We start from the raw sequence: 15162 nt of genomic DNA, 5'->3' as shown, positions 1-15162 counted from the left end.
AGTGACAAAATATATTAATATATTATGAATGAAACTGTATTTGGACGACCAAGACAGTGTGAATGGGACGGTCAAGAACTAGACCATTCGGCTGCATAACCACAATGAGAAGAGCACGTGACCGACCGACCCATGACAGCGAGTTATGGGTTGACCAAGGCAGCAGGATTAATCCACAATTAAGGGTTGTTTAGTACAACCCTAACCATGAACCAACCCCCTAATTCGGCCCACCGACAAAGGCTCATTAAGGTAATATAAATAGCACACATTCCAAAAACTAGGTACGTCATTATCGACAGTACTCTGACACCCGAGTGCCGACACCTTGACTAACTTGAGCGTTGGAGTGTCTTCTGCAGGTATCACTCCCACCTGTGGAGTCAGACGATTGAGAGAAGGAAGGCAAAGCGAGAAGCTTGGAGCGTCAGTGACCGACCAAAATATAGAAGAAATCGTTCTCTAGACCCCAAACCCGTTCGAGAAGAGAAACTATTTTATATAATTTTAAATTTCGTATGTAACATCCTTTAATAAACCAAGCTAACCCAAGCTTGTTGCACCTAATACTTAGAACTTCATACGCCGTTGTGGAAGAAAAGAAGAAGAAAAACTGCAATCACTTGTACAACATAAACATGGAAACAGTAAATGCTGCAATATTTAGACTCATAAAGATGCACCCAAAATTACGGTGGGATGTATTAATAATGTGTTCCGAATGTAGGGACGGCTATGCTCATGACTAAGAATGCTTATGCGACGAATGTCTCCGAGAATCGACATCTTAGAATAATTTATTATAATTGTTTTAATATTATAAATAAATTGTATATCATTAATAATATGATATATTACACATTTTAAAGAATGTAGAATATATTTTGGATAATAAAAAACAACTGACTATAAGATGGACATATAAAAAAAAACAAAAAATTATAAAAAGAGAAAACATAGAACAAGACAGAGACAATTAATCATTATTGGCTTAGAGTCCCACAATTCATGTTCATAAAAAATTTAAACTATTTTTAAGACATTAATTAATTTGTCTCAAATATATAAGTCTAGTACTTATTTCTGAACCATCCACCTAATGAAAAGTATATTCAATTCAACCATTTCTTTGTGCACATAAATTCCACTACTTTATTACGCAAAGTCTGAACTTCTTCCCATTCATGAATATTGACCCATTAGTAAAAACAAGAAACGTTATTAATTGAATGTAGTTCTTTTTCTAAACTGAATGAGGTAAAACAAGTGATTTTAGCTTTTAGTTGTTGATGAAAAATATGAAAAATCAGATTTGTTTATATATATATATATATATATATATATATATATATATATATATATACACGATTAACTAGGGTTGGGCTTTGGTTGCACAATCACGTTTAATAAGAAATAAAAATTACCTTCATTTGTTAGATTGCCCTTAATACTAAAAACAATTCATTAATTTCGTTGTTTGTATGTGCATATATATGGAAGTTAATAATAAAAACAATGTTCTTATATAAGTCAAGTTATTGAAAACAATAAATAATATGAAATACGTATTTTTGTTGATCTAGAAATGTATTGAACTCAAATGTATTGGTATGTCTAGACTAGTAGTACTCTTGTGTTTTTTCATAGAATTATGTCTTTGGGAGGAATACTAAAAATACGAGCGCGTTTCAGTTACGAATAAAACAAATATTACATTTTCATTAAAATTATATGTTTTTTGTTCTTTTTTTAATCATAAATAATCGTTAAGCATTTAGTAAGTAGCATGATTGTTAAATTAATAGAAAAAAAAAGGTTAACTACTCTACTTTGGAAAATGACCATGAAAAAAAGAATTGTATTGCATAAAATAATGAATCAAAATATTTGATATCTATATTAAATTGAGTGACGTAAAAAACATGTTATTTAACACAATGTAATATTTACTTAAAATTTATTAAAAGTTGTAAAATTATAAAAAAATTCACCAAAATATATAATTTTTAGTCAATAATAAAAAGATGATGTTTTGTTTTAAACTAAAGCATATTAAAAGGAGAAGTTAAAGTTTCACTTTTTTTTTATTTAAAATAATTTAGTGGTGATGTTATAATGCAAAAAAAGAGAAAGCATTGTAAAATGTCAGCAAAAGAAGGTTTCATTTGGTGGGTAGAGGAACCTGCGTTTAATCTCAACAAAAATTCTCTTTCAAGAAGAATGAACAATCAAATCACTCTATTTATTCAATAAAATCGAATCTCTTCTGCAAAACCAAATCAAAATCTCAGACTCATGGGTATCAATAAATGCAACTATATACGTAATTTACGACTTTTTTTTATAATTTCTGCAATTTATAATCACTATATTATTTGAAATATAAAGAATGTATAGTCTGTAGGATGTTTCGGTCCTAATAATAATAATAACAACGGTCTCTGTTGTCCATCTTTTCATCACCAAAGGTCCACCTTATAGTCACAACGTTTAGAAACAATCTTCGCTTGCGCCGTTAACTCGTTCACCGTCACATCGCAGTCCACCTTAACGGTAATCTTCCACGTCTTAACGGACCCCACTTTTATTCTCACAGGCGCCCTGATACTAACGGTCAACGGCACTTTCCGTTTGGTCTGCGAACCCACCAACGACCTTTGGTCCTCGCTGCTCAGCTCGATTCCGTTACCCTTTAAAACCATCCCGAACACTGTCACGTTATTTGACGGCTGGTGAAACGCCGGAAGTGCGCCGTTACAGAGCCTCGCGTCGTTGTAAAATACTTCGGCGGAGCTATCCTTCAGATAATAGATTCCGATCTTGTCGTTGGGGTTATCGGCCTTGACGGTGACATTGAACTCCGGCGAGATCGCCGCATCGAACGACGGCGACGTGACGTTAATTCCTCTGACGGCGATGTTTTCGATGGAGTACTTCGGCGCCTCTGGACGGAAAACGAGATAGAAGATGCCAGCGGCGATGCCTAGGAGCACGACGAAAATAAAGAGGAGTCCGATGAGCCAGCAGCAGCAGCAGCAGAATCGGCTCCGGCTGTGCTTCCGGCGAGTGTATTGGTCGTAGCGGCGGGCGTTCTCCGCCGGAGGAACGCGGTAGACTTGATCCTTGGGGATCTTGATGACGTAGGTTCCAGGTGAAGGCACCGGCTTCTCCGGCGGCGGTGGCCGAATCGGTTGTGGAACGACGGAGGAGTCCTGAGGTGAAGCTGGTTGTGATTCGGCGGAAACAGGAGGCGAATCGCGGGGGTGAACTCGGTCAGCCATTGAGTGAGTCAGTGACGAGTCAATAAACTATCTGCAAATGCAAATGCAATTGAAAAGGAAACGTAAATGCAAATGAAATCAGAATTTCGAATCGAAGAGAGAAGAATGAGTGAGGGTTGCAGCGGTGTTTAGGTGCTTGTGTTTGACTGTATATGAATCAAACGGTTTACGCGTGCAATGGAATATCCACGCGGTTTAGGGATATTAATATGTGAAATTTAAGTAATATTATATAAAAAAAAGTTATTAAAAAAATTAATTAATAACGAAACAGTTTTTTGTTTGATGATGATGATAGTAAAAAAGAACACACAGATCATAATGTTGCATTGCACGTTGAAAGCACCATTAATTATTAATTATTAATTTATTATTTTAGATAACCCACAAAGACCTATTTATTTTTCAAATCTCGCAAAAATAATTAATAAAACCGTGAGCGGTGATTATTAATAGAGTTTTTAATTGTATGAGACCAAATTTAAATTATGAAAATAAATTATTGTAAAAGAAAATACATAAATTTTTTTTTTTCATTTGACATGTGGAACTTAAAAAGTTTAAAAATGTAATTTAAATTAAGATTGATAAAAAAAAAGAGGGGAAATGGAGTACAGTTCACGGTGTGATGAATCAATCACAGTTGGGAAGTTTGGAAGAAAGAAGAAGCAAAAGGTGTATTTGGATGTTCCAAATGGATAGTTAACCTTCTTTAGTGGGATTCCTTTTGGGTACTTGCTAGTTGGCACTTTGCCAAACGCGGTTTTGTTTTTTTCTTATGGATTATTTCCTTTATATTCTACACCAGATTTATATGCTTTATTATTTTAATCTTATTTGTTTATTTTCCCTTTTCTTGAAATGGTCTCAGGGGTCAATTCTCCGCAAGTGTTTTTTCCTAATACTTTACATAATAATTGATTCAATTATTATTAAATCAACGTCAATTTAAAAAGTTTATGTACGTTATAATTAATTTGATAACAATTAAGAAGTTAAATTTATAATCAATTCAACTTTAATATTTGCATTTCAAATTATCCATTGAATAAGAAAAATATAAAAAAGTGGAACTGAGAAAACTTCACCAAAAAAATTAATTGTCTTGCAAAATAAAATTAACTTTCATGTTCCACATAGAGAACAGTTAGGTAGTTTACACAACCAAAAAAACACTGTTTTCCTTCAAAATATTTCTATGATTTTTTTTTATATGGAGATTACATTCAACAAATCTGTTTTCAGTAACGCAATTATTACATAAATGTGACGTTAATAATTAAAATAATTGTGAGTAACTGTTTTTTTTTTAGGATTAGGAGATTTAAAGGTGACTAAGAATGATAATTGCGTTTTTAAATTAAATTTTAAAAGCTATAAATAGGAAATTAAATATATATTTTTTTAAAATTAGTATGTCTCTAAAATTTCAATTATTTGTATTTATTTTTAACTTGTTTATATTCTTTAATTGCTTTTTTTATAATTATTTTCTTCATTTTTGTTAAAAGTTAAGAAACAGGTAGGAGTGTGTCTAACTTAACTAGATAGAACTTTATTTCAAGTAAAAAAAAATTACTACTATACTACTCATAGATATAATAATATACGAGTTATACTACATTAAAAAAAAAAATAAAGATAAAAATGTTTTTGGATCATGTACGATTTAGTCATTTACAAACACATAAGCAAGGCTGAACATGCATAAAAAAGGACATATGTGTATATAGGTATATGTATATGTATATGAATACTATCATATTACATGAATTAAGACATAATCATTGTTAATTAATATGCATGAATTTTCAACCACATTCCAGTTTTTTTTATCAGTTAAGTCATTAAACATGTAGCAGCCCTTTTAAATGAATTCAAAAGTATGAGCAGAAAAGGAAGAAAAGGAAGAGATTTTACTGAGTTTGGATCACAGCATTACTCCATTGATTGCAGTGATGGCAAAATGGTGGATTAACGTCTTCTAGCATTATCAGTTATTACACAGAACAGTACAGCAAAAATGATCAATATACACAACCTGCCCATTGAAGGGTTGAAAAGAATGAATGTCCTTTGATAAAGAATTTCGTTTCATATCCTGACTTGTTTGTTATAATGCCTGTTGAGTGCTGTCATCAAGGGACCAAAATTCAACAAAATTGAAAAGCAACTTGAACAAATTAAGCAACTATGTAGATAATGAGGATGATGATGATGATGTTAGTGGTTAAGGCTATGATATGATCAGCAACTCTACCTTATTGTTGAGAGATCATCAAAGACGGTTTTCATGTCAGGCCTATCAGATGCTGGAAGGATGCATCTAAGAGCCACCTTTAGCATGTCATCAAGAACTTTTGAGGATTTTTCCCCATTATGCTTGTCCACTAGAGACCTATCAAAGCACTGGCTTGAACGGTCTTGTTCAGCCAAAAACCTCACCCAGTCAGTGAGGTCAACCACCCCAGGAATCCCAGAAACTATTTCTCCAGAATTTCTTCCTGTTAGGAGCTCTAACAAGACCACTCCAAATGCATAAACATCACTTGTCAAAGAAGGGCATGGCTTGCTTGATCTAGCAAACTCCGGAGGCCGGTAACCGAGTGCACCGGCATTCAGAACTTGCTCGGTAGTACCTGCTGCAGTGAGTATCCTGTGCAGGCTGTAGTCTGTGAGGAGGACATTTCTGTTGGGAGTTTCTAGCAAAATGTTTGTGGATTTGAGATTGCCATGAGGTATGGCTTTCTCATCGTGTAAGAAATGTAGACATAGCGCCACCTCTGTAGCCACCCTCAGCCTTTCATCAAGAGTCAAAGGATGGAGATTTGTTTTATCTACTTCTGCATAAAAATAAAAATAGAAGAAACAGTTAAACAAAACTGGCTCCATGCAGAGAAATCAAATTCTATGTGGCTATTCGCCCTTCAACACCCAAAAATATCATGAGAAGTATAATAACTAGAAAGCCTAGGTTTAATGCTGCAATCAAACATGAAGCTATAATCTCACCATGGAGATAAATGTCCAAAGATTGTGCATTCATGTAATTTGATATGATCAGTTTTTCATGTTCCTTTGGCCCCAGATAGTAACCCTGAATAGAAACCAGGTTTGGATGCTTGATAGTCCCTAGTTTCTTTATTTCCCTTGCCAACTCCTTTTTTCCTTTGGTTATTCCTTCTCTTAACCATTTGATAGCCAATGCATGATGACCAGAGTCAAGTGTCGCTTTGTAAAGTGTTCCATGGCAACTCCTGCCAATAACTTCTGCTGGAGCACATGAAAGTTCTTCCGCAGTTAGTACCAAGGACCCATCAAATATATGCAAGTCTCCAACCAGTTTATCTGGAGAGGATACTTGGAGGGAACCAGGATTCTCAAACTGATGGCTTTTAGAAGATGAAGGATTTGAAGGTGATAAAATAGACATTGGGGAATACATTCCTTCCGCCTTCTTACCTAACTCACTACGGCCAAGATTCATAGGCTTCTCTCCCACTGGATGAATATTGCTTGCAGCATCAGAAGAGCCCCTTTGAGAAGGTGGTAATGCTTCCAAATTTCTGTAAGCTGCCTCTATATTTGATGTGAAAGTACTCTCTTGAGTGATGCCTCTTGCTTCATTTTGTTTAGAAGTAATTTCTTTTTCATGATGAACCTTATAATAAATTATTATGCCCACAAAAGCCATCACAAAAGCACCAGCAACCAAAGATGCAATCAGGGCAATTCTAGTGGCAGACCTTTTATGTAACCGATGTTCCCTCAAACCTAGGTTGGAAGTATCTTTTGGTGATGATTGCAAAAGAGGAAACACCAGCATAGGATTTCCTGGATGAAATGCCGATTCAGGAAAATGCTTTATGTTTTCAGGTACAACACCGGAAAAATTATTGAAGGACACATTTAATACTCTCAACTCATCTGGAAGGTCATCAGGAATAGTACCTTCCAATTTGTTGTTGCATAAATTGAGATATGATAAATTGTGAAGGCTGCTCATATTTGAAGGAAGAGTCCCACTCAAGTTGTTGTGTGAAAGATCAAGAAACACCAGACTAATATTTTCAGTAGAAACTAGTGGAGTATTAGGAGGTTGAACTTGAATAGGAATTAATCCAGAAAACTTATTGTTGGAGAGATTAAGATTAATCAATTTGGTTGAGTAAAAAAAGCTTGGCAGGAGGACCCCAGAAAGCTGGTTGAGGCTAAGATCGATCTCCTTTAGTTCTGGATATGTTCCCAAAATTGGTGGGAGAAAGCCCTCCAATAAGTTATTGGATGCCTTAAGTTCAGTTAACCTTAAAAATTGAGAAGTTTCGTTTGGAAGCATTCCTATCAATGTGTTGGTACTTAGCTGAACAACTTCCACATAGTTACCCCAATATCCAATCCTTGAGAAATTACCTGACAGTGTGTTATTACTCAAATCTATGACAGCACAATGGCCTACCCTGAGAGGTAAGGGGCCATACAACTTGTTTGAAGATAAATTAAGCTTCCTCAGAGTCACCGAGGTAATAATTCCAATGGGACCTACAAAGAAAGTTTAAATTGTAAAGAAAAGGGTAAGCAGAAACTCATTGAATAAGACATTTTGGAAGCCATGGCATGCATAGCCATGTGTGATTTTAAAATATTATGACTAAAATTGATGAATAAGTTAAATGCACAATAATGTGGTAGAGACAAAGTAGACCAAGATTTCTAAGTGTACAATAGATTGTTTACCACGTGTTGCATATGTTTGGCCAGATTTGAAAGCACTTCCAAAGTCTATATCTATACAAAATAAAATGACCTCTACAAGGATTAAGGGATGACTACATAAAAACTGTAAAACCTGGACACCAAATTCACTGCAGATATATGTTACCACATGAAATTTCTTAAAGATCTAAAGGTCTGATGACAGTTGCATACCTGGCGGCATACTATCCACAAGGTTCCCCTTAAAAGAAGGTTTAACATCAACATAATAGACTGATGCTGATGATATGCAACCAAAATACTTGAGTTAATTTTTTAACATACTGTGTCTTTTGTAATCAATGCAGCCTTCGTTAGTACTTAATTGGCTCAGAGAGTGACGTTTGAACTTAACTTATCTATCAATAGGTGGAACCTGGTATAGAAACTTCAAATTGAAGAAATATTAAGAATTTGAGAAGTCCACTAATGATCTTTTATTTCAGTCAATATTGATCAAGAATAGACTTTTATTTCAGTTTAGTGATCGTATAGTACTTTCTTCTACAACCTTCTTCCTAGAACAAATGGAGCCATCGAGGATATGGAAAATATCTTATTTATTCCATAGAAGAATAATCCCCTAATGGGTCTATCAAAATAACAAAATAGTAGAAAATGGCATTAGAAAGATAGTTGCAGTTTCATATTTCAGTAACTATACAGAAGCTTGATATGGGTTATTGGCAGTAGTTTTTCACACCCAAAACTTCATTTATGAATGAGTTAGCAAAACTGATAGAAACACAATGGGAGTAGACTACCAGTTCAATTGCATCTTACGTTTAGGTTTACAAACTAACATTTAAATAAAAAATGTTTTACTTTAAAGAAAGAACACAAACACAATTTACCCAGAAAAGATAGATGGTACCTTCAAGCTTGTTTTGACTAAGATCAAGTTCAGACAACATCATTGAACTTTCCTTCAATAGGGCTTCTGGCAGCAAACCAGTCAGCTGGTTGAAGGCAAGTCGAAGAATCCGAAGAGATACCACAAAAGTAAAGGAAGGTATATTACCCTCTAACTGATTATTACTAGCATCAAAGACCTCTAAACTGTCAAGGTATGGCATACCATCATGAGCAAATAACTCACCTTTCAAGGAATTGTGGCTAACATTTAAATATTGAATTGAGGAGAGAAAAGATTCATCTACAAGTCCCAAGTCCAGTGCACCAGAGAAGCTGTTGCTGCTTAAGTCAACATATAGCACACTGCTCATCTGATAAAAGATATGCATAATATCCCCAGAAAAGTTATTCATGTGCATATCTAAATACTTCAACTGCTCAAGTTTGTGAAACTCAATAGTAAGAGTGCCTCCAAGTTCATTAGAAGAAAGATTCAGATATACTAACTTGCGCAACTGAACGAAGTTAGAGAGTAACGGTCCATTAAACTTGTTGAGGGACAAATCAAGATATTCAAGTGATTCCATTGTAGCAGCATGTGTGAGCTCTCCTGTGAACTGGTTGTTCACAGCTGACAAATTGCGAAGCATTGCAAGGCCACTAATTGCCGGGAAATTAAACTCACCAACCAAACCAGCATTATCCAGAGTGATTGATATAACACTGCCTTCACTACACCATATTCCATACCAGTTCCTAGGACATCCATCCGAATCTAAAGACTTGGAATTCCAAGAATTAAAAACAAATCCAGAAGGGTCATTCTGAATACTTTTCTTAAATTCAAGGAGAGCATCAATATCTGAATTCCCCAATGCAATAGACACCAACAGCAATAGCATCAACCAGATAGCCTGCATGCCTTTCCTTGTAGCTCCTACTCCAACCATCAATCAACAACACAAATACATATGACTGTATGAGGGAATGTGCCACTGGAAGTGAGAGCAAAGGGGCAACTGTAAACAGAAATTTGAAGGCAAAAAATTAATTTTAGAGCATATTATTCTATAATAATGTAACGCAAATTGAAAATCACTTCTTGTTACTACAATTACGAATCTCGGGTAAAAAAGAGAGAAACAAAAACCTTAAATGCAACAACACTAACGATAATGTAAGAATTATTAGACAAGGAACCTATGCTTCTTGCTGCACATTCATAATCCCCGCCCCACAAAAAAGGCAAAAAAGTAAACAATGATGCATTCTCACCTTCTTACCTCGTAATTCACAAGAAGTAAATGAAGCATATACGCCTAACAGAAGCAACAATGCTAACCAAGGTGAGTAGAAGAACAAATTCAGAACAAAAAACCCCAGTAAGTTTCTGCTGTTGGAAAACCAATGGTTCTGAGAAGATGAGGTTATAAATCTGAACAAGGGGGTGAGTGAGGTGAAATGCAATGTGGCAAACAAATGATTGAGAGAAAGTAATGATTTTGAGAGAAGGGTAGAAGCAGAATAGAGTGATGAAAGAAGAAGAGTGAGGAAAACATTAACTGAGAAACATGGTAGGTAGGTTGCTGTTTTATCATGTCATGATTAACAAAATCATATACAGAAAATATTATAATATCTGAAAAAAAGTCATATATATAATTGCTTTTTCCTTTTTTTATAACTTTTTTGGTAATAATTATTTTTCTCTTTTTTTTTCTCTCATATTGTTTTGTATAAGAAAAGTGAATTCAGAAGAAGAAACTTTTTAGGGAAGAAAGGGTTTGTGAGAGACAAGGTGTGTTGTTGTCCCAGATACAATGAAGTAGTAGACCTCGTTAGCTGCACCTTTGACTCTATGAATGAGTTTGGTTTTGTTCCGAAGGTTTTGGCAATGTGAAATTTTATAGAAAACGTAAGGAATTAGACGTGTTAGTGTTATTACAGGAGTACATCACAATCACTTTTAACCACAACTTTCTACTTCCTAAGCATCCAATGCAAAAACGCGTATTGTCATTTTCAACTCTAACTATTTTGTGCCCCATCTTTTATCATAGCAAAAAAAATACACAAGAAAGAAGATTTTTTTGTTCCCACTCTCACTGTTCTTTCATTTAATCATAAAATACTAATTTATTAAATTTCTTTTTTTTTAATATTTTAAATATATGTTTATTGAATGTTCTATATAACAGATGAAATCAAATTATATCAAAAATACAAATCCCACTTTATAAATGCTTTCTATAAGAATAAGTGGTAGTTTGGTGGGTTTTTTTCCTTGCAGTCGAGGGGTAAGACAAGGTGATCCATTGTCTCCTTTACTTTTCTGTCTTGCAGAGGAAGTTCTTAGTAGAGGTCTCTCTAAGCTTGTGAATGATAAGAAGATTTTAAATATGGCCAGTCCGCACGGTTATCTCACTCCCTCTCATATTTTGTATGCTGATGACATATTTATTTTTTGTAGGGGGGATGTTAAGTCTCTTAGAAATTTGAGTTCTTTTCTTAAAACATATGGTGATTTTTCTGGTCAATATATTAATAACTCTAAAAGTAGTTTCTTCACCATGGATAATTCTCCAAGATTTGTCACCAAAATTCAAAATATTCTTTCCTGTAGTCATGGTTGTTTGCCTTTCCATTATTTAGGAGTACCTATCTTTGTTGGTGCTCCAAAGTGTCAGTTTCTTCAACCTTTGGCTGATAAAGTTAAATTGAAGCTAGCATCTTGGAAAGGTAAATCTCTTAGCATGATGGGTCGAATTCAGCTGGTCAATACAGTGATTACTTGATCTCTAACTTATAGCTTTAATATGTATAAGTGGTCTGTTTCACTTATTAAGCAAGTTGATCAGTGGTGTCAGAATTTTATTTGGACTGGTGATATTCTGAAAAAAGGTATTGCTACCGTTAATTGGGGGAAAATTTGTTCACCTCTCGAGGATGGAGGCTTGAATATCATTAATCTTCATCATGAAAATAATGCATATCTTCTTAAGCTTGCTTGGAACTTTGCTTATAGCGACAAACCTTGGTCTTTACTCTTGAAAGCCAGGGTTCTTAAATCAAAATATGAATTTCGAACGGTTTATAGATCTTCCTCTCTCTGGCCTGGAATTAAGCAATTTTATTCTACCATACTTGACTATACTTATTGGACTGTTGGTACAAGTTCTTTTATTAATTTCTGGAATGATAAATGGTGCTCTACTACTTCTTTAGCAAATATTGCAGGGGTTATCTGATGGTGTTAGCATTCCGGATACAATCTCTCAATTTTGGACAGGTTGTGATTGGAATATTCCCTTCTCTTTACAGCAGATGCCTCTTTTTTTTAATCATATCATGATTAGAGAGGAACAGGATATTCCTAATTGGATTCTAAATGAGTCTGGTCGTTTCACTCTTAAATCGGCTAGGACTTATTTCTTGGAACCAGGAGTTCCAGGTGGTTGGGGTAAATTCATTTGGTCTTCATCTATTCCATCTTCCAAAACTCTAGTACTCAGGAAAAATTTTCATGGGCGACTTCCTACATATCAACATATTCAGAATAAGGGTTTGCATATATGTTCTATGTGTTCGCTTTGTGAAAAGCAAGAGGAATCTATTCAACATCTATTTTTTGAATGTTCTAACGCATTGCATATTTGGAGTTGGGTACGACAAATTTTTCTTACTTCTCATTTCTCTAATAAGGATGATCTACTTTCTTTTATTAAGAGTGATGGTACTCCTTTGGTTAAATTGATTAAGCTTGCGGTGATAACCTTTTCTATATGGATGATATGACGTATGAGGAATTATGCTAGATTTCAGGATAAGATTGGGGTTTCTAAGGCTATTTCGATAATTAAAGATTTAACTTGTCTAGTGGGAAATTCGTCTAAAGCTTCAATGAAGAATGATATGTTGGACTTCAACGTGATTAAGTTTTTCGGTATTAAGACTCGTAGTGGTAAAGTTCTTCGTCCTCTTCCTATTAGATGGGAATTTCCTTCACCAGGCTGGGTCAAAATTAATACTGATGGGGCTGCTAGGGGGTATCCTGGTCTTGCTACTTGTAGAGGTATTTTTCGTGGGAGTATGGGAGAATTTATTGGTGCTTTTTCAGCGTTTCTTGAAGTTCAAACTGCTTTGGTTGCTGAGTTTTATGGAGTTATACATGCTATGGAGGAAGCTCAAAAAATGGGACTTACTAATGTCTGGCTTGAATGTGATTATGCCTTGGTTTGTGCTGCGTTTACTGCTAGGACTAATGTTTCGTGGATGCTTCAGAATCGATGGAATACTTGTCTTAATTTTTGTGGGACAATCAGGTTTAGGGTAACTCATATTTTTCATGAAAGGAATGCGTGTGCTGATAAGTTGGCTAATTTAGGATTTATTCATAGAGAATCTTTTCATTGGTATAATAGACTCCCAGCTAGTCTGTTCTTAGAATTCTTTGTGAATAGGTATAATCTACCTATGTATCGTTTGTGTTAACATATGGGTTTTGGTCTAGTCCCCCCATATTTTTTTTTCTTTTTTTTTCTTTTTTTTTAATAATATTTTTTTTCATGTGATGGCAGATGATTGTTGTTACTTGAGGTGTCAGCTTAGCTGAGATGTCAAGTTGCATAATGATGCCTAACACGAAAATTTTATAAAAATAAATAAACAATTAAACTAAGTATGGAAAAAATAAAAATTGCATGGCACAGTGGAAAAAGACATACAAAATGAGACAAATTAATCTATTATTAACAATAATAAATAATTATACATTATTTACAGATTTATTATTATTTATTTATTTAAAATAGATGTACATTGAAATATCAAGTATTACAATTTTTAATTTATAATACTAAAATCTCAAATATTATACTATTTTTCATTTATTTATAATAATTGTGGATTAATGTGTATAATAGTAAATACATATTACATTGAGATTATTTTTAATGTAATAAATGTAACTTAGTATGAGTTGTGGGATGAATATATTGAGAACTCTCCGCTGTATTCAATATTAAAAAATTATTAAATAAAAATTAATTTTAAAAATTAAAAATAATTAGTTATTATATTGATTAAATTAAATATTATTTTAGAAATTAAAAAAATTATTGATTTCTAAGTTAGTTTTTATTATTAAATTTGGTACCACAGTTAATTAGATACCAATTTAAAAATTATTTATCAAACTAATTTAAACTAATAAACTTGTAGTCCTTAAATCTAATTTAGTGAATAACAATTAATTATTTTTTCTCTCTAAACTTAGTTTTTACTCAATATTTTTTTTAATTATAAGTAAAAAGAAAAATATAAAGAGATAAATAATTTTGAAATTATAATATATATCAGATTCTTTTACACTCAATAACTAATATACATTTCTTAGAAATACATATGATATCTTAATGGTTGCTCTCACAAGTGATTGGTTTGCAGTTGGCAATACGTTAATGATTGTTGTGTAATAGTCTCTCCACCTAGCTGGTTTGTGGCTAACAATGCACTCATAAACTCTACTAAATATACTTGTTTAATTTTTTCCACCAACATTTTAGAAAATATTTTACTTGAGTTTTTCATTTTTTTTCATTATTATATTTTTTTTAGTTTTATATTAATAACAAATCAAAATTAATATTTACAATTATTAAAAACGAAACAGATGACATAATCGTTCTAATATAATTATATACATTATCTTATAAATTTAAATTTGTTTAATATACTTTTTATTATAAAAATACTAATATATATATATATATATATAATAATAATAAAAATAAAAATACACAAAGTAAAAATAATCTTAATAGAAAATTTTATATATATATATGCACTGATCTATACAATACAATAAAAATAATTGAATTATAGGTATCACGGATTTAATTTTTAATTTAAAAAGTAATAAGCATTTTTCTTATAAGATTTTTAATTCAAAATTATAATTATGTAAATGTACTGTTAAATCACTATTGTCGACAGTTAATTAGGTTTTATTTAAAATTTTTATAATTAACGTTATCTAATCGGGCATGTAGAGTATGTTTAAGTCAATTACTTCCTACACCCAATTAATTGCTTACTGTACTTGATAAATTTTTTAAAATCCCATTTTGTCTTTATCTTCTTTAATATTTGCAGTAGAAGTTTCTGGACGCTCATGTCCGTAAAAGGAAAATGGTTTACAGATATGATCATCCAAAATATAGGGTTCTGTATCCCGGATATACATATCCGGAAGAGTTAAATGTGTTCTGGATAT

At 33.1% G+C, this 15162-nt stretch overlaps 2 protein-coding genes across 6 annotated transcripts; both read right to left on the bottom strand.

The window, feature by feature from the left end:
- Positions 1 to 2216: 2216 nt before the first annotated feature.
- Positions 2217 to 3547, bottom strand: LOC137823312 (NDR1/HIN1-like protein 13). The gene has a single exon (XM_068628394.2). It carries the CDS (start codon positions 3279 to 3281, stop codon positions 2460 to 2462), a length of 822 nt encoding a protein of 273 aa, XP_068484495.1. The 5' UTR covers positions 3282 to 3547; the 3' UTR covers positions 2217 to 2459.
- Positions 3548 to 5179: 1632 nt separating this feature from the next.
- On the bottom strand, positions 5180 to 10769 carry LOC137825732 (Leucine-rich repeat protein kinase family protein). 5 transcript variants are annotated; one of them, XM_068631489.2, is made up of 5 exons: positions 10164 to 10769; positions 8908 to 9907; positions 6294 to 7820; positions 5542 to 6124; positions 5180 to 5413 (listed from the first exon to the last, which is right to left on the bottom strand). In XM_068631489.2, the coding sequence occupies exons 2-5, from the start codon at positions 9836 to 9838 to the stop codon at positions 5395 to 5397; spliced, it is 3060 nt and encodes a 1019-aa protein (XP_068487590.1). In that variant the 5' UTR covers positions 9839 to 9907; positions 10164 to 10769; the 3' UTR covers positions 5180 to 5394. The 5 variants fall into 5 exon arrangements, with proteins under 5 accessions (XP_068487590.1, XP_068487588.1, XP_068487589.1 ...); XM_068631487.2 differs by having other exon boundaries at positions 5180 to 5403; XM_068631488.2 differs by having other exon boundaries at positions 10172 to 10769.
- Between the last annotated feature and the right edge of the window lie 4393 nt (positions 10770 to 15162).

Source organism: Phaseolus vulgaris, chromosome 8 (genome assembly GCF_051622355.1).
Source record: "Phaseolus vulgaris cultivar YP4 chromosome 8, ASM5162235v1, whole genome shotgun sequence".
Taxonomy (NCBI): Eukaryota; Viridiplantae; Streptophyta; class Magnoliopsida; order Fabales; family Fabaceae; genus Phaseolus; species Phaseolus vulgaris.
Note: the sequence above shows the minus strand (reverse complement) of the source record. Positions and strands in the feature narration are given on the sequence as shown.

Excerpts from the sequence above, each read along its gene's own strand:
- LOC137823312 (XM_068628394.2), bottom strand. The coding sequence starts at position 3,281 with ATGGCTGACCGAGTTCACCCCCGCGATTCGCCTCCTGTTTCCGCCGAA.
- LOC137825732 (XM_068631487.2), bottom strand. The coding sequence starts at position 9,838 with ATGGTTGGAGTAGGAGCTACAAGGAAAGGCATGCAGGCTATCTGGTTG. Across the intron at positions 7,821-8,907 it reads TAGTCAAAACAAGCTTGAAG|GTCCCATTGGAATTATTACC; the intron begins GTACCATCTATC and ends CTTTCTTTGTAG. Across the intron at positions 6,125-6,293 it reads TTTGGACATTTATCTCCATG|AAGTAGATAAAACAAATCTC; the intron begins GTGAGATTATAG and ends ATTTTTATGCAG.